The sequence below is a fragment of the Cucurbita moschata genome, unplaced genomic scaffold (genome assembly GCF_002738365.1).
Source record: "Cucurbita moschata cultivar Rifu unplaced genomic scaffold, Cmos_1.0 Cmo_Scf00001, whole genome shotgun sequence".
Taxonomy (NCBI): Eukaryota; Viridiplantae; Streptophyta; class Magnoliopsida; order Cucurbitales; family Cucurbitaceae; genus Cucurbita; species Cucurbita moschata.
The window spans coordinates 427,416-445,797 of NW_019268517.1; the positions used below are offsets into that span (position 1 = coordinate 427,416).

Sequence of the window (18,382 nt, forward strand, 5' to 3'; positions counted from 1 at the left end):
CCTTCAGATTTATGGGTTGTATTTTTTACTGATCATATATTAATCTTATCTGAGCTAATGAACTTCCACTCGAATAATTACTCATAATAAGCACAACAAAAAAAAAAAAAAACTTAATTTAAATGTTTAGCATAATCAACTATGATTTTGAATACAAAATTAGCAAAGATTAACTCAATTAATCTTTAAGTTTAGAGTAAAAATCAACTAAATTTAGATGCGGAAATTTTATTTAAGAAAAAAAAATAAATAAAAATGATTGGTCCAGAATGCTCCTAACTCTAACGATATTTACTTCAATTTAGAAATTCTGTTAAAATTTTCTCATATAAAAACAAGTCATTTGTTGAACGGAAAGAAATCAAGGCAGCAACTTCCCATCTTCATTACCCAAGAAAACAAAACAAAAAAAATAATAATAATAAAAATAAATAACAGCTTGAGATTTGTAGCGAAGAAACATGGCGTATGACGGTGGTGGATGCAAGAACAATAAGGCTGCCCTGGTTGGGTTGTTGTCTTTGTTTTTTGTTGCCTTGGTTAACGGTGTAAGTGGCGCAGGAGAGGAACCTGGCTCCTCTAATGCTGCCATTAAGACCCTATGTGAGCCCACTACTTACCGTGAAACTTGCGAAGAAGTCCTGGTGAAGTCCAATGTTGACTCAAAAGACCCACGTGAGTTGGTCAAGGCAGGGTTCCATTTTGCTATTGAGCAGCTCAAAGCGGCCATTGCAAATTCCCCCACTTTGAAACAAGCCGCCACTGACCCCATGGCGCAAAAAGCAGTTGATGCTTGCGACGAGCTCATGGATTATGCAATTGATGATCTTTTAACTTCCTTTGATAAAATCACCGATAGTTTTGATGTACACAGAGTGAATGCTTATCTTGAGAACCTTAGGATTTGGTTGAGCGCTGCATTGACATATCAAGAAACTTGTTTGGATGGTTTCGAGAATGTTCCTGGCGATACTGGTGAAAAGATGAAGAATTTGTTGAAGACGTCAAAAGAAATGACCGCCAATGGACTATCAAGTTTATGCAAAACTGTACCTCACACTATTGAGGACATATTCTATTTATATTGGCAAAAGATTAACTAATAGATCCGATTTCATAGGAAACTAACGAAGTAAGCCTATTCTTATGGCATGACTAACTTCAAGCTATTCTAATGGATTGACCAATTCTAACAGTCCCCTTCAATCCCAACAAGTCTTGTACATGTTGAGATTGTTACAATGTGTAGTAAAAGGAGTTTTAGACAGTGGTTTTGTCAGGATATCAGCTACTTGATCACTTGATGAAATGAACCGAACTTCCATTGCTTTACGTGCTACTTGTTCTCGAACAAAATGAAAATCAACTTCAATATGTTTCGTTCTAGCATGAAATACTGGATTTGAAGTTAAATATGTAGCTCCGAGGTTGTCACACCAGAGGCGAGGAGCCTTTGATTGATACACGCCCAGTTCCTTCAGTAATGACTTGATCCAAATCATTTCTGCAGTAAGATTCGCAATGGCCTTGTATTCTGCTTCGGTGCTTGATCTTGACACTGTAGCCTGTTTTCTGGAACTCCATGAGATTAGATTTGCTCCAAGAAATACAGCAAAGCCGCTAGTTGAACGTCGATCATCGGGACAACCAGCCCAATCAGCATCAGAAAACCCCGACAACATCATGGTTGATTTCTGAATTTTCACTCCTAATGCTAGTGTGCCTTTAACATAACGAAGAATTCTCTTCACAGCACCCCAATGAGCATCAGTAGGTGTATGAAGATATTGACACACTTTATTGACAGCAAATGCCAAATCAGGCCTAGTCATTGTCAAATATTGTAGTGCTCCCACTGTACTTCTGTATTTGAATTGTTCTTCAGCTGATAAGGGTATTCCTTGTTCTCTGAATAATTTTTCAGCAGAACCCATTGGTGTAGACATAGGTTTGCATTTTTCCATGTTTACTCTTTTCAACAAATCTAAGGCATATCGTCTCTGTGACAGTATGATACCATCTCGTGTTTTCTTGACTTCAATACCCAGAAAATACTCAAGACCACCCAAATCTTTTACTGCAAAATCTATTTTCAATTTCTGAATCAACCTTTCGGTTGCTTGATCAGAGGAGCTCACAATAATTATATCATCAACATAGATGAGCATATAGATAGTTATCTCTCTGTTTTTGAGAATAAAAAGAGATGAATCAGCTACTGAAGCCTTGAAGCCTAACTCAATAAGTTTTCCAGTCAACCTTGAATGCCAAGCTTTTGGGGCTTGTTTCAGGCCATAAAGGGCTTTCTTGAGCTTGCATATGTAATTCTTTGGTTTGGCTGAGTCTTGAAATCCTGGTGGTTGTCGCATGTACACTTCCTCTTTCAGAATTCCATGCAAAAATGCATTTTGGATATCAACTTGTCTCATATTCCAGCCCTTGGTTACTGCTAGCGAAAGAATGACCCTGATTGTTGACGGTTTGATCACAGGGCTAAAAGTATCAGTGTAATCAACACCAAATCTTTGCTTGAATCCTTTGGCAACTAATCTTGCTTTTAATCTTTCAACTGACCCATCTGCTTTTCTTTTCACTTTATACACCCATTTACTATCAATGAGATTTATTCCAGGTTTGGGTGGAACTAGATCCCAAGTGGCATTTCGTTTTAGCGCTGAGAGCTCATCATTCATTGCTCCTCTCCATCTTGGATGTTGCATGGCTTCCTGCAGGTTTCGAGGTTCAGTAGCAGTCTCTATGATCGGAGTTGTGATAGTTACAGCGCTTGCGAATTTTCTTGAGGTTTCTGAATATCTGATAGTTCCATCAGTGAATTGTTTAGCTTGTACAATGTTATTTCTCAACCTTGTTCGCATTGGATGTTGACTAGCTGCTTCAGTTGGTTGATCAGACACATGTTCATGAGTTTGGTTTTGAGCATTGGTCGAACTGCTCTCAGCTTCATATTCTGCAATTTCCTCTGAACTTCTTGTATTATCTGCAGAAGATAAGCTGACACCAGACAAGTTGTCACTAGCAATATTATCAGTTTGACCATCATTCATATGGGAATTACTAACAACTGGTTCAATATCTGTAAGAGCATTTTCAGTGTAAAAACTAGCAAGTTTGGCTAAGGCTGGAAGTAGAACAGGATGATGTGGATTTGTGGTTTTGTTTGGTGGCTTAGATTCTTCAAAAGGAAAAATATTTTCATCGAAAACCACGTCTCTAGAGATGTAAATACGTCCTGTACTTCTATTTAAGCATTTATATCCCTTATGAGAAGAACTATAACCCAAGAATATACATCTAGTAGTTCTGAAACTCAGTTTCTTGTTGTTGTAAGGCCTTAAATTAGGCCAGCAAGCACAGCCAAACACCCTAAGCATGGAGTAGTCTGGACTTTTACCAAACAATTTATGAAGTGGTGTGTCTTGTTGTATGGTTCGGCTGGGCATTCTATTTATAAGAAAGCAAGCTGTGTTGAAAGCTTCATCCCAGTAGGATAGAGGCATGTTGGCTTGAGCGAGTAAAGCAAGGCCAGTTTCTACAATGTGTCTGTGTTTTCTTTCGACTAACCCATTCTGCTGGTGTGTGTGAGGACAGGAGATATGATGTTCAATGCCTGTGGATTTGAAATAATTGTGTAACCGATGGTATTCACCCCCCCAATCTGATTGGACGGAGCGAATTTTGGTATTTAGCATAGTTTCAACATGTTTTTGAAATTGAAGGAACACAGACTCAACATCAGATTTGCATCTCAGAAAGTAAATCCAAACATAACGACTAAAATCATCAACAAAGGAAACATAATATTTGGAATTATTTACTGACGCAATGGATGGACCCCATACATCAGTGTGAATTAATTGAAGGGGTGCTGTAGATACATGCTGAGAAGAACCAAATGGCAATTGATGTGCTTTCCCTAATTGACAAGCATTACAAATTGAGGAAGAGGGAATATTAGTATCTATAGCTAAATTATTATCTTGTAGAATTCTAATGGTAATTGGAGATGCAGGGTGCCCTAGCCTTCTGTGCCATTGTTCTTTCGAAAGTTTGGCTGTCAGCAAGGCTTGACTGAAATTATGCGGTAGAACGTATAGGCCATTCTTACATCTACCGTGGAGCAGGAGTTTCTTCGTGACTCGGTCCTTAACCAAAAAATAGTTTGGGTGAAATTCTACAACAGCATTATTATCAGATGCTAGTCTTTGTACTGAAATTAGGTGCTTATTGATTTTAGGAACATATAGGATATGTTTCAGAACAAGAGATGAACCAGAAATTAATGAATTCCCAATATGAGAGATAGACAAACCTGCGCCATTTGCAACCTGAATTTGGTCGGTGCCAGTGTAGCGTTCTCTGGTGGTAAGCCTCTCTAGGTCATTGGTGATATGATCTGTGGCTCCAGTGTCAACATACCAGTTTGTGTCACTAGTGTATCCACTTGTTGCCAAAGCTGCTTGTTTGAGATTATTTTCGGCTTGATATGCCTGATCAAATCTGTGCCAGCATTGCAAAGCATCGTGATTGGGCTTACCACAAATCTGACAGACAATGCCTGAGCTGCTTTGTGTCTTTGATGGTTGACGTCCAGGATTGTTCACAGTACGCCTTGATTGTCCATGACCACTATTTAACTGACGACTACGACCGCGACTACCTCGACCTCCATTGGCACCTCCACGAATGGATATCCTATTGACATTGTTAGCAGATGAAAGTTGCTCAAATGTACCCTTACGCAAGTGCCGCATCTCATAGCTCAGCATGTGAGCATACACGTCGCTGACAGTGTATACATCTGTTCTGGTTGTAATGCTTGTGACTAGAGGATCATAATCTGGACCAAGTCCTTGCAGCATGTAGGCGATGAGTTCTTCATCCTCTATTCGCTTGCCAATGGCAGCAAGTGTATCACCAAGATGTTTTACTTTACGAAAGTAGTCAGCAATTGTCATGTCCTTTTTCTGGATAGTAGAGAGTTCCATACGGATCTGCATTGCTCTTGCTCGAGATGTGGAAGCAAATTGTCGCTCCAGCGTAATCCAGGCTTCTCGTGCAGTGGTGATTCCAACCATCGTGCTGAGAACCTCCTCAGTGACTGATGAGTTGATGAGGCTGAGTACCAGCTGGTCCTGGGGGTACCAGACTGTGAACTCAGGGTTGATGATAATTTTGCGATTCCCTGTTTCTTCACTTGGTTCAACGGCGATCGTCTGGCTTGGTGCAGGCATGGATCCATCCACAAAACCAACAAGGTTTTGGCTACGCAAGTAGGGAAGGATTTGGGTAGACCACAGTAGATAATTTTCTTGTGTAAGCTTAACACTAATCACCTGACTGATCGACGGAGAAGACATTGTGTTGTTTGGGATTGACATGTCTAACAGCAGAGGCTATGGATCTCGTGGATCTTATTTCTGCTCTGATACCATATCAAGTTTATGCAAAACTGTACCTCACACTATTGAGGACATATTCTATTTATATTGGCAAAAGATTAACTAATAGATCCGATTTCATAGGAAACTAACGAAGTAAGCCTATTCTTATGGCATGACTAACTTCAAGCTATTCTAATGGATTGACCAATTCTAACATGGACTTGTGATGGTGGGTGAGGTTACATCCCTTGTGAGCACTTTGTGGGAGAAGTTGGGACTGTTGCCACAAACGGGGCGACAACTTCGAACAGAGGAATCCAATGAATACCAAGAGGGAGAGCCATCTTGAACAGAGGAATCCAATGAATACCAAGAGGGAGAGCCATCTTGGGTGAGCGACAGGCGAGGGCTACTCGAGGCCACTGGAGCTAACATCAAGGCGAATGTGGTGGTGGCTAAAGACGGAAGTGGAAAGTACAAGACAATAACTGAAGCCCTTAAAGAGGTACCATTGAAGAGCAATACAACCTTTGTGATTTATGTGAAGGAAGGAGTTTATGAAGAGCAAGTGTTGGTGGACAAAAAAATGACCTATGTCATGGTGATTGGAGACGGCCCGACTAAGACCAAGATCACAGGTCGCAAGAGTGTCGAGGATGGAACACCCACATTCAAAAGTGCTACCTTTGGTAAGTTGCCATCTAATTTATAATCGTATTCATACGAATTCAATAAGTGAATTTAACATGATTGCATATTCTTAACAGCGGCTGTCGGATCCAACTTCATCGGAAAAGACTTGTGGTTCGAGAACTCGGCTGGACTTTACAAAGGCCAGGCCGTGGCACTCCGAGTTCAATCCGACATGTCAATCTTCTACAATTGTAGAATGGACGGCTATCAAGATACTTTCTACCCCCATGCCAAACGTCAATTCTACCGGGATTGCACAATCTCCGGTACCGTTGATTTCATCTTTGGCAATGCTGCTGTCGTGTTACAGAACTGTAAGATCTTAGTGAGGAAGCCAAAGCCAAAACAACCATGCCCTATCACTGCCCAAGGTCGAATGGAGAGTGATGAGCCCACTGGTATCGTCCTCCAAAATTGCACCATCTCTTCCGACCCTGACTACTACCCCGTTCGCCATACCAGTAAGTCCTACCTTGGTCGCCCATGGAAGCAGTATTCAAGAACCGTCATCATGCAATGCCAAATCGACGACTTGATCCAGCCTGAAGGTTGGCTTCCATGGAATGGTGATTTTGCTCTCAATACTTTGTATTACACAGAGTTTGATAACAGAGGACCTGGTGCAGCAAAAGAAAATAGAGTTAAGTGGAAGGGAGTTAAACAGATCACAGCAAAACAGGCCATCAATTTCACCCCTTCCTTGTTTATTCAAGGTGATGATTGGATCAAGAACACCGGAATACCGTACACTAGTGCCCTAATGAAAATCTAAAACCAAGAGAATAGAGCTCCTAGAGTTCATGAGTTGAAGCTTTTCGTGTTTATTCATAGTAATTCCTGGATTCAGCTATTCAGGCATGACAATGGTCTGAAACCAAGTTATAGGACTCAGAATTCTAGACAGTTTTGTTTAAAAACATTACCATTCATTTTAAGATTTTGAACATTAATTTATCATTCATTTTAAGATTTTGAATAAAGGGATTTTTTTCTCTCTTGAGTGAGTTGAGATTACAATGATTTATTATTTGTAGTTTATTATATATTATAATTTAATCAAATTAATTTAAAAATCGTTAAAGGTATAAATTTTTATAATCTTTAATTTTTTAAATCAGTCCACTAAATTTCTAAATAAAATTAATTTATAAAAGTATTAATTCCAGAATTTAAATCTTAAAATTAGGCTCAATTATTCAATTATTAGGATTTTTTTTTTTTTTTTTTTTTCTTAAAATGAATTATGTCGAAACGCACATTTGATCTGGTCGGTCATGTTCGTCCTGCTCACGAGCTTGATCTCAATGCCTTGCTCCGCCAACGCCACTTCCTTTCCTCCCTCCCCCTCTGTCTAATTTCCAAGTCTCTCAGGTACTTCATCGTCTCTCCCCATATAGTTCTAATTTGATCGGTGTGGTGTATTGCTGTTGATTGATTTTGTGTTTTCCCTTTTAATTTCTGGAGATTAGTATGGTTATGGCCAATCAAACCCGACTTATCTTATCGAGGTTACTTCTGGAGCATCTTAGAACCGGTATGTTTTGAGGAAGAAATCTCCCGGGATGTTGCTCCAGTCTGCTCATGCCGTTGAGAGGGAGTTTCAGGTGCTTATCAGTTTCTTATTTGGATAGAAATCTTTAGTTCTTGTTATATAATGAAGGATAGAAATCAACACAAGCGAGGATGATCAAGAATTCATTTCACTTTCATTAAGTGATCATGAGCTATCTTAATATATGATTTTCCAAATTGCTGTGGCTATGAGAACTTTAAGGTTTTGATTTTTTAATTTCAATTTCTGATGCGATAGATTCTTCGAGCATTAGGTGATCACACACAGATTCCAGTTCCTAAAGTATTCTGTTTGTGTTCTGATTCGAGCGTAATCGGTACTCCGTTTTATGTTATGGAGTACTTGGATGGACGCATATTTCTAGACCCCAAGTTGGCGGTACGTCTAGTAAGTTTTGAAGTTTTACTAGCTATTGACTTGCTTCTGATGGATTAATGTCATTTCTTTAGGGAGTTGCTCCTGAAACGAGGAAGGCTATATACTTTGAAGCTGCTAAAAGCTTAGCTGCTCTACATTCAGTTGATGTAAATGCTGTCGGTTTGGGAAAATTCGGGCTTCCAGAAAATTACTGTAAGCGACAGGTGTGCCTGAAGTCGTTATTGCTGTTCTTGTGGATTTTGAGTCCTCAAATGTAACGGCCCAAGCATGCTTAACTGGAGTTCTGATGGGATCGGGTGCGATCATACCAGCACTAATGCACTGGATCCCATCAGAACTCCGTAGTTAAGCGTGCTTAGGCCGTGTATGTAGGTTAGTATAGGGCATTTCATTTTGTATTGTTTTTTGCCTTAATTCTTTTTGTATAAATGAAGTATGCAAGTTTAAGGTTGATTTGATTATAAAGTATCAATAGAGTTAATTCCGCATTAAATGTTCATTATCTAAAATGTATGCCACTGATTCTTGAGGCACACTTTTGCTGAAATTTTCTTGTTGCAGGGAAAACCATGGCCCTTTTCTGCTTGGAAGTTTTATGTTGCCTTCATTTTCTGAGCTGCTGCAATCTTTGCTGGAATTTATAGTCAATCGATGGATTATGGTATCTTGTCAATCATTGAATTTGTGGGGCACCATGGGCAAAAAGGATGGTTTTGAAGTTCATTTGCAATAATTCACAGTTTTCTTCTGAGAATGCAGGGAAATGCATCAGGAGGTGAGAGTGCTCGGATTGCTGGAGAAAAAGCTGATGCTTTTATGGATGCCGCTTGGGAATTTATTGAACAAAAATCTGTGCTTCCTGAAAATCCTCCATTTGGTAGTTCTATGGCTTAAGAAAGCTTTTGGCTTCTAGTAGAACATAACCAAGGCTATTTCATAAAGTGCTTTTCCATTTCAACAGCTTCAGACTCGATTGTACAAGTTGATTCACAAGATACTAGGAAGGAGAATGAAGGATGGGCCATTCTCAAAGATGAAGGAAAGTTTGTCCCCAGTAAAAAGGTCATGGAGTTGAGAAACAAGTTGATTAAGTTCATGGAAGATCATATATACCCTATGGAAAATGAATTTTACAAACTTGCTCAATCTTCCAAACGTTGGAACATTCACCCAGAGGAAGAGAAACTGAAGGAGATGGCTAAGAAAGAAGGCTTGTGGAACTTGTGGATACCTGTTTGGATTTTGGCTTCTCTCATTTGATCGTATATGTGCTCATATTGTTCTTTTTAATACTAGTATAAGAAATAAGATGTTTCGTGCAGTTTGATAGTGCTTCAAGAGCAAGGAAACTGCTTTTTGATGGAAGTAGCCACATCCTTTCTGCTGGTGCAGACAACCTTCTTGGTGCTGGCCTCTCCAATCTTGAATATGGATACTATGTGAGATAATGGGTCGGTCTATTTGGGCTCCTCAGGTGTTTAACTGTGGTGCACCTGACACTGGAAATAAGGAGGTAAGATCAGATTTTATAGCCTGGATTCTGCTTGCTAGGCTGCCGCCTTTTGTAGATTGCCTAAATTCTCACCACTGCTGTACTGGATTCTGGCTCTACTCTAATAAATTGAATAGACCAATGAATGAATTAGATCTGTATGCAATTTTCTTACGATTATACTCTTTGCATATCTTCTGGGCTGTAGGTGGAGTAATGTATGGTTGGTTATAAATGCGTTGTATCTTTGACACCAATGGTATGGTCAATTTTTGACAAAAATTTATGATGCAATTTAAGCATCCATTATTGGAGCTATTATTTATCATTTTGTCCTTTCATCAGGTATTGTTGCGGTATGGCAATAAACAACAACTACATGAATGGCTTATTCCTTTACTTGAAGGAAAGATACGGTCGGGATTTGCAATGACTGAACCACAAGTTGCATCCTCTGATGCAACAAATATTGAATGTTCAATCAAAAGGTAACGATGTAACATTTATTCATAGAAAAGATCTCTCCTAATTAAGTTATTAGCTTATGGAAAAAGAGAAAGAAAAAAAAAATACTTCCACTTATTGGATTACATTATTTTGCATTCATAGTTCTGTAATGATTTCTAGAATGCAAATTGATTTTTTTTAGAAATATGAAAGATCTTGAAGTGTACATGCATCATGGAGTTTGTTATTGGTATAATTACACTTCAACTGTTAACTTGCATGCAGGGATGGATACTCCTTTGTCATCAATCGAAGAAAATGGTGGACAAGTGGAGCCATGGATCCGAGGTGCAAAATCCTTATAGTTATGGTTAGTTCTACTATTTATAAGAATTGTTTATTCATCTTTTTTTTTTTTTTTTTTTTTTTTTTTTTTTTTTTTTTTTTTTTTTTTTTTTTTTTTTTTTTTTTTTTTTTTTTTTTTTTTTTTTTTTTTTTTTTTTTTTTTTTTTAAGATTTAAGTTATATTAGTATCGATGCAACGAGGGGTTCTCCATTATTTGCAGGGAAAAACAGTTGCTACTGCTGCTATGCTTCTCTCCATTATTTGCAGGGAAAAATAGATGCTACTGCTGCTATGCATAAGCAACAGTCCATGATCTTAGTTGACATCCAGACTCCAGGTGTAATAGTTAAAAGACCCCTCACAGTATTCGGCTTTGATGACGCACCTCATGGGCATGCTGAGATAATATTTGACAATGTGCGTGTTCCTGCAACAAATATTATACTCGGTGAGGGTCGTTGATTTGAAATTGCCCAGGTAATTTCATTCAGATTCTTTATGTTAGCTTGCAAATGATCGGTGTCTACTTTGAGTATTATTTCCCTAGAAACTTGACTGACGGAGCAGTTTAGCTTTCAGTAAAATGGAGTATATTGACACTAGATGTCTGAATTTGTATGAACTTCTCCGGAAAAATAATTGTGTAAACTTCATTCACCATTCACAAACAAGTTCATTAACCAAGTTAAAACCAGAACAAGATTTTTTTTCTTTAGTAGAACTAGAATGGTGAATGATTGCCTACCTTACAAGCGTTAATGAAGTTTCACATGGTTGTTTCCTTTATCATTTTCTTACCGCCCAAGTCCACCGCTAGCAAATATTATTCTATTTGAGCTCTTTGTGCTTTTCCTTTCCGGCTTCTCCTCAAGGTCTTAAAATGCATATGCTAGGAAGAAATTTTCATACCCTTATAAAGAATGAAGAATGTTTCATTCTCCTCCTCAACCGACGTGGGAGCTCACAATTCACCCCTTTGGGGACCAGCGTCCTCGCTGGCACTTGTTCTCTTTTCCAATCGATGTGGGACCCCCAATCCACCCTCCATTCGGGGCTCAACCTCCTCGTGAGATCCCACATCGGTTGGAGAGAAAGATAAAACGAGGGAAAGTCTAGAGGGGAAAGTCCAAAAAGGACAATATTGCTAGCAGTGGGTTTGGGCCGTTACACCTATATTTTCACTATTTACACAAGTGTCCTGACGTCCTTGGAGCTGCTTGCCTACCGCAACTCAGTTGACTTTCCTCTGGTTCTGTATTTCATTCCAGGGTAGGCTTGGCCCAGGGAGGCTGCACCATTGCATGCGATTGGTAGGAGCTGCAGAACGAGGTATGCGGATGGCAGTTCAGAGGGCTCTTAGTAGAAGTGTGTTTGGAAAGTTGATTGCTGGGCAGGGTTCCTAACTTTCAAACAATGCCAGTATCCACATGATTGCCCCCCAAAATCTATAACAATGATTGAGAGAATGACTATGTTTGTGTCTGTGTCGCGTGAAACTTGAGAGAACGAGATTGCTAGTCTTGAAAGCAGCTGATCAGTTAGATCGGCTAGGAAACAAGAAAGCACGTGGGACGATTGCAATGGCCAAGGTAAATTTTCTTACATTTAATCGAAGTTATTTAAGTTCATGACCTTTCATAAATGTTTTAAACCTATCTTTGGAGTAGAAGAATCATTAGAATATTGAATGAAAAATTAACCTATCTAATTGTCGTTCTTTCGGACTTACAAACATCTCAGTTACCACCTCATCTTCCTTTCTCGTTTTTTTTCTTTTTTTGCCCACGTTTTCATTAACATCTCGGTGAAACATGGCACAGGTTGCAGCTCCCAATATGGCATTGCAGATTCTGGACATGGCAATGCAAGTTCATGGTGCAGGTGGCTTATCTTCTGACACTGTTCTTGCTCATCTCTGGGCTGCTGCAAGAACCTTGAGAATACCAGATGGCCCTGTTGAAGTTCATTTAGGAACCATCGCCAAGCTGGGGCTTCGGAGAGCTAAGCTTTGAAAATTGAAAGGAAAAATCTCACGAACCAAATGGGATATTAGGAACCGATAAAATCGATTATCGTCTCAATGTTTCTAAAGAAATTGATGTCTTGACATTTCTATCGACAATCAAAACCTTACTCGAAAACTTATTGTTATTTTTGTTATATCAAATATTAAAGTTAACTTTTATTTTTCAGAAGCAAAAGCATCGATTGTTTTTAGTTCGATCATATGGGGTAGGGTTTTGAATCTCTTGACCACATAATGAGAATTATATGATTGAAATTATATATATCTAAATTAGTTAAGCTCAACTTAATTTTATATTATTAACGACTTTTTAACTAAACAAAATAGCTCCCAAATGATATGGTTCTTAAGTAGTTTATGGGACAATTAAAGAAAAATTAGTGGGTTTTTTTTTTTTTCACCAAGTAAAAGTTAAAGGTCCCATTATCAATCCTAAACAAGTAAAGATTAATGTTCATTTTTGTTGGATCTTATTAAAATTTATTTATCGCTTCAAAACCTTTAGATTTATTTAGTAATTGTATTTTTATGATTTATTTAGTAATAAGTTCTATTTTTATGCATCACAAATTTTTTAAGTTGTATTTGTAAGCATCACAAATTTTTATATTAATCTTATCGAGCTGAACTTCTGCTTAACAAATAATTACTCATAATAAGTAAAAAAAAAAAAAAAAAAAAAAAAAAAAAAAAAAAAAAAAAAAAAAAAAAAAAAACTTAATTTAAANTAATCAACGAAGATTTTGAACACAAAAATTAGTAAAAATTAACTAAATTAATACTAAGTTTAGCAAAAATCAGCTAAATTTAGATAAGAAAATTTTTATTTAAGAAAAAAAAAGTAAAAATAATTGGTTCAGAATGCTCGAACTCTAACAATATTTTAAAATTTTCTCATATAAAAATAGGTCATTTGTTGAACGTAAATAAATCAAGGCTACAACTTCCCATCTTCTATTACCCAAAAAAAAAAAAAAAATTATGGCGTATGACGGCGGTGGATGCAAGAACAATAAAGCTGCCTTGGTTGGGTTGTTGTCTCTGTTTTTGGTTGCCTTGGTTAATGGTGTAAGTGGCGGAGGAGAGGACTCTGGCTCCTCTAATGCTGCCATTAAGACTCTATGTGAGCCCACTACTTACCGTGAAACTTGCGAAGAAGCCCTGGTGAAGTCTAATGTTGACTCAAAAGACCCACGTGAGTTGGTCAAGGCAGGGTTCCATTTTGCTATTGAGCAGCTCAAAGCGGCCATTGCAAATTCCCCCACTTTGAAACAAGCTACCACCGACCCCATGGCGCAAAAAGCAGTTGATGCTTGCGACGAGCTCATGGATTATGCAATTGATGATCTTTTAACTTCCTTTGATAAAATCACCAATAGTTTTAATTTACACAAAATGAATGATTATCTTGAGAATCTTAGGATTTGGTTGAGCGCTGCATTGACATATCAAGAAACTTGTTTGGATGGTTTCGAGAATGTTCCTGGCGATACTGGTGAAAAGATGAAGAATTTGTTGAAGATGTCAAAAGAAATGACCGCCAATGGGCTTGTGATGGTGGGTGAGGTTACATCCCTTGTGAGCACTTTGTGGGAGAAGTTGGGACTGCCCCCACAAACGGGGCGACAACTTCGAACAGAGGAATCAAATGAATACCAAGAGGAAGAGCCATCTTGGGTGAGCGATAGGCGAGGGCTACTCGAGGCCACTGGAGCCAACATCAAGGCGAATGTGGTGGTGGCTAAAGACGGAAGTGGAAAGTACAAGACAATAACTGAAGCCCTTAAAGAGGTACCATTGAAGAGCAATACAACATTTGTGATTTATGTGAAGGAAGGAGTTTATGAAGAGCAAGTGATGGTGGACAAAAAAATGACCTATGTCATGATGATTGGAGACGGCCCGACTAAGACCAAGATCACAGCTAACAAGAATGTCCAGGATGGAACACCCACATTCAAAAGTGCTACCTTTGGTAAGTTGCCATCTAATTTATAATCATATTCATACGAATTCAATAAGTGAATTTAACATGGTTACATATTCTTAACAGCGGCGATCGGATCCAACTTCATCGGAAAAGACTTGTGGTTCGATAACTCAGCTGGACTTCACAAAGGCCAGGCCGTGGCACTCCGAGTTCAATCCGACATGTCAATCTTCTACAATTGCAGAATGGACGGCTATCAAGATACTCTCTACCCCCAAACCAAACGTCAATTCTATCGAGATTGCACAATCTCCGGTACCGTTGATTTCATCTTTGGCAATGCTGCTGCCGTGTTACAGAACTGTAAGATCTTAGTGAGGAAGCCAAAGCCGAATCAAGCATGCTTTGTCACTGCCCAAGGTCGAATGGAGAGTGATGAGCCCACTGGTATTGTCCTCCAAAATTGCGTTATCTCTTCCGACCCTGAGTTCTACCCCATTCGCCATACCAGTAAGTCCTATCTTGGTCGCCCATGGAAGAAGTATTCAAGAACCGTCATCATGCAATGCCAAATCGATGACTTGATCCATCCTGATGGTTGGATGCGATGGAGTGATGATTCTACTCTCAAGACTTTGTATTACACAGAGTTCGATAATAGAGGACCTGGTGCGGCAAAAGAAAATAGAGTTAAGTGGAAGGGAATTAAACAAATCACAGCAAAACAGGCCATCAATTTCACCCCTTCCTTGTTTATTCAAGGTGATGATTGGATCAAGAACAGTGGAATACCGTACACTGGTGGCATGATGAAAATCTAAAACCAAGAGAATAGAGCTGATAGAATTTCATGTGGTTATTTTTTTTCACTGTTTTTTCGTACTTTTCGAGCATGACAATGGTCATTTTGAGATTTTGAATAAAACAATTCTTTCTCTTCTTGATTTGCAATAGCAGCGATCACAATGATTTAATATTTGTAGTTTAAAATACGTGTTTTTGTGGGTCTTATCCATATTTTTTCGCCATGTCGTGTATTTCGTGTCATTGCCCTTTGTCTTGCTTCAAGTGCTTGAATAGCGTATGCTTCGATTTGTCTAGATGTGATCCAAGCGGGTTCAAATGCTTGAATAGCGTATCTACCAAAGCAAATATGATTGCCTCTTTCATTCTTCCTATACGAAATTTGGTTCTTTTCGGGTTATAGTTGATGGTTATTTCTCAAACTAAATAATTTTATCCATCAAAATCAAATCAATTTAAAAATTGTTAATGTATATATTTTGAGTATTATTTCCCTAGAAACTTGACTGATAGAGCAGTTTAGCTTTTAGTAAAATGGAGTATATTATGTCTGAATTTGTATGAACTTCTCCAAGTTCATTAACCGAGTTAAAACCAGAACAAGATTTTTTTGCTTTAGTATCGTGATACTAGAATGGTGAATGATTGCCTACGCCTTACAACAAGCATTGATGAAGTCTCACGTGCGCTTATGGTTGTTTCCTTTATCATTTTCTTACCGTCTAAGTCCACCGCTACCTTATAAGAGTAGTTGTAAGATAAGATACCAAAGTGGAGGATTGACTCATTCCATACTGGCCCGTCTCTCTTCTTGACAAATTCCCAAAAATCGAAATTCTTGATCAATGGAGGAACAATATCACCATTTTTATTCAATAAGATCCTATTTCTCAATGATATCCCACAATCAAGACAGTTGGCTAAATCCCGGGAAACCATTTTGGCTAAATCCCGTGAAACCATTTCATAGAGGTTCATTGATATCTTCGATTCTTGAATAATCCTCACTTCTGCTTCTATTGTAACAAAAGATTCCTTTTTTATGTGGATGATGTGGAAAAGGCCCATATCAACAAAAGATTCCGTGCATATCTTGTTCATTCGCAATATCCATGCACGGGCTCTAAAGTGTACCCATGCACTCGCTCTATTACTCAAGAAACACAAAAGTGTGAATAGTATATAGTTAAGAATGAACCGATTTCATTGAGTGAATAATGAACCCAGATCCTAAAAACAACAAAGCTTTTGAATAAGCATGAGTAATCAAATGAAATAAAGCAGCTCGACCCTATACCCAAAGCTAACATCATATAACCCAATTTAGCCTATTAAACTTCTCTTAATATCTTTTTGAGCAAGAGCTAAAGTAGCTCCAAATGTTATTATACTTATAAAAGCTATTAGATTCATGATGTAAGGTATTACTATAAAAAGCGGAAGAAGCCAAGCGACAAGAAAAATTCCCACTGCTACCATCGTAGCAGCATGTATAAGAGCCGAGATCGGGATAGGACCCTCCATAACATCAGGTAACTATACATGAAGAGGAAATTGAGCAGAAAGTTAAGAATGAGAATTAGAAAAATATAAACTAACTCAATCTTGAAAATATACTACTAATCTAGAAAAATATTAAAGAAGATACATTATATTCTTCCAATATTAAAATATCTTGACTCGTTCAACTACCAATAAATTCTGCATGTATGGGATTCAGGTAGTCTTTTTTTAATTCAAAAAAGAATACCGGATCATATATATATCTAGATACATATAAATAGACTTGTAGATTCACAAATCATATTTTTCTATAGTATAGACTATAATGGTATCAAATTATATGTTAATGTTCTATTCGATGGGATGTAATATAAATCAAATAGAAATTATCTTTCGGAGAGATGGTCGAGTGGTTCATAGCTCCGGTCTTCAAAACCGGTATAGTTCAAAACAAAGAATCATCGAGGCTCCACTAGATAGGATAGCCGAACCAAAATAGAAAAATTACTTGACGAAGTAAAATCATCTTTCAAGTTCATAAATTTCAACCTATTATTAGGATGAAACTATCTAGCACAAAATTAGGAAGATATTAATTGTTTTTAGATAACCTATTTTTAATCTCGGAATAATTATCTTTTTCCATCTTAGGCACGTAATTAAGGGAGTATTACCTTGAAATTATCTTGCATACCAAATTAGTTAGATAATTTATTTCCTTAAGCTTATTTCTTTAATTTTTTTTTTTTTTTCTATATATTTACCTCAACTCCAACGTTAATAGATAAACAAAAATTTAAATCACAAAATGATAAGGAATGTGGTGGGTTTGGTCGAGCCTGAGGTTGAGTCTGAGAAGATCAATATACAATCGCCAATTTCCAAGTATTACATTCATTTGATTAACGATCTAAGCATTCTTGGTCGGTCGATGATGATTTAGGAATTCATCATTTACAGAAGGGAGAGGAAATTTAACTTTAAGGTTAATTTCTGGAAAACAACTATGTTGTGGTGCAAAGTGGAAAAGCCGAATAAATATATCTCTTTCAAATGCTTTTGGACTGAGAGAAAGAGCACATGGCTTCGTGATAGATGCAGAGATGGAGATGTAGAAACTTGTATCTAAGGCTAAAGATGATGGAATTTACTTGAGAAACAATGTAGCTAATATACAATGTAGCTAATATTGAAGAATTGGTTCATACTTTCGTGTACCGAAAGCCGAAAGATTAATTAAATATCCTTGTACTCCGGAACCGTAACCTTTTCCTATATGACTTGAGCTACTTCCTTCAACCCTGACCGTAACGAACCTGATTGAACTCCGACGCTGCTTTACAGTCGAGTAAATGAATGACGGAACCTGGCCGCCCAATATTCCCTTCCCTTCTTTCTTCGAGGAAGGTAATAAAAAAAAGGAAAGAAGATGAGTTCTTCTTTCTTTTATCACTTAGCTTAGGAGCCGTGTGAGATGAAAGTCTCATGCACGGTTTTGAATGAGAGAAAGAAGTGAGGAATCATCTTTTCGACTCTGACTCTCCCACTCCCGTTGCTTTAATCCTCTTCTTGTATATAGTCGCTTCGGGCTAGATAGTGAAGATTGGGTAAAATGTGAATCCAACTAGTTGGTTTATAATAATTTAGGAAGCGGATTCTCATAGTCCCCGACTTGTTAAGTGGTGTATATCATAGTCCCCGACTTGTTAAGTGGTGTATATCATAGTCCCCGACTTGTTAAGTGGTGTATATCATAGTCCCCGACTTGTTAAGTGGTGTATATCATAG

At 37.9% G+C, this 18,382-nt stretch overlaps 2 protein-coding genes, 1 non-coding gene and 1 pseudogene across 3 annotated transcripts; 3 read left to right on the forward strand and 1 right to left on the reverse strand.

The window, feature by feature from the left end:
- The first annotated feature begins 461 nt into the window (after positions 1-461).
- Positions 462-7,014, forward strand: LOC111452750 (probable pectinesterase/pectinesterase inhibitor 21). The gene is made up of 5 exons (XM_023093618.1): positions 462-1,049; positions 4,848-4,929; positions 4,994-5,248; positions 5,756-6,091; positions 6,170-7,014. The coding sequence occupies exons 1-5, from the start codon at positions 462-464 to the stop codon at positions 6,865-6,867; spliced, it is 1,959 nt and encodes a 652-aa protein (XP_022949386.1). The 3' UTR covers positions 6,868-7,014.
- LOC111454622 lies at positions 4,775-4,910 on the reverse strand. Its single transcript, XR_002712465.1, has one exon. It is a non-coding gene; the product is annotated as a small nucleolar RNA Z247 (small nucleolar RNA).
- Positions 7,015-7,338: 324 nt separating the features above from the next.
- On the forward strand, positions 7,339-12,482 carry LOC111452758 (annotated as a pseudogene).
- An 856-nt stretch (positions 12,483-13,338) lies between these two features.
- Positions 13,339-15,185, forward strand: LOC111452765 (pectinesterase-like). Its single transcript, XM_023093642.1, has 2 exons — positions 13,339-14,332; positions 14,411-15,185. Exons 1-2 carry the CDS (start codon positions 13,339-13,341, stop codon positions 15,106-15,108), a joined length of 1,692 nt encoding a protein of 563 aa, XP_022949410.1. The 3' UTR covers positions 15,109-15,185.
- Positions 15,186-18,382: the final 3,197 nt, after the last annotated feature.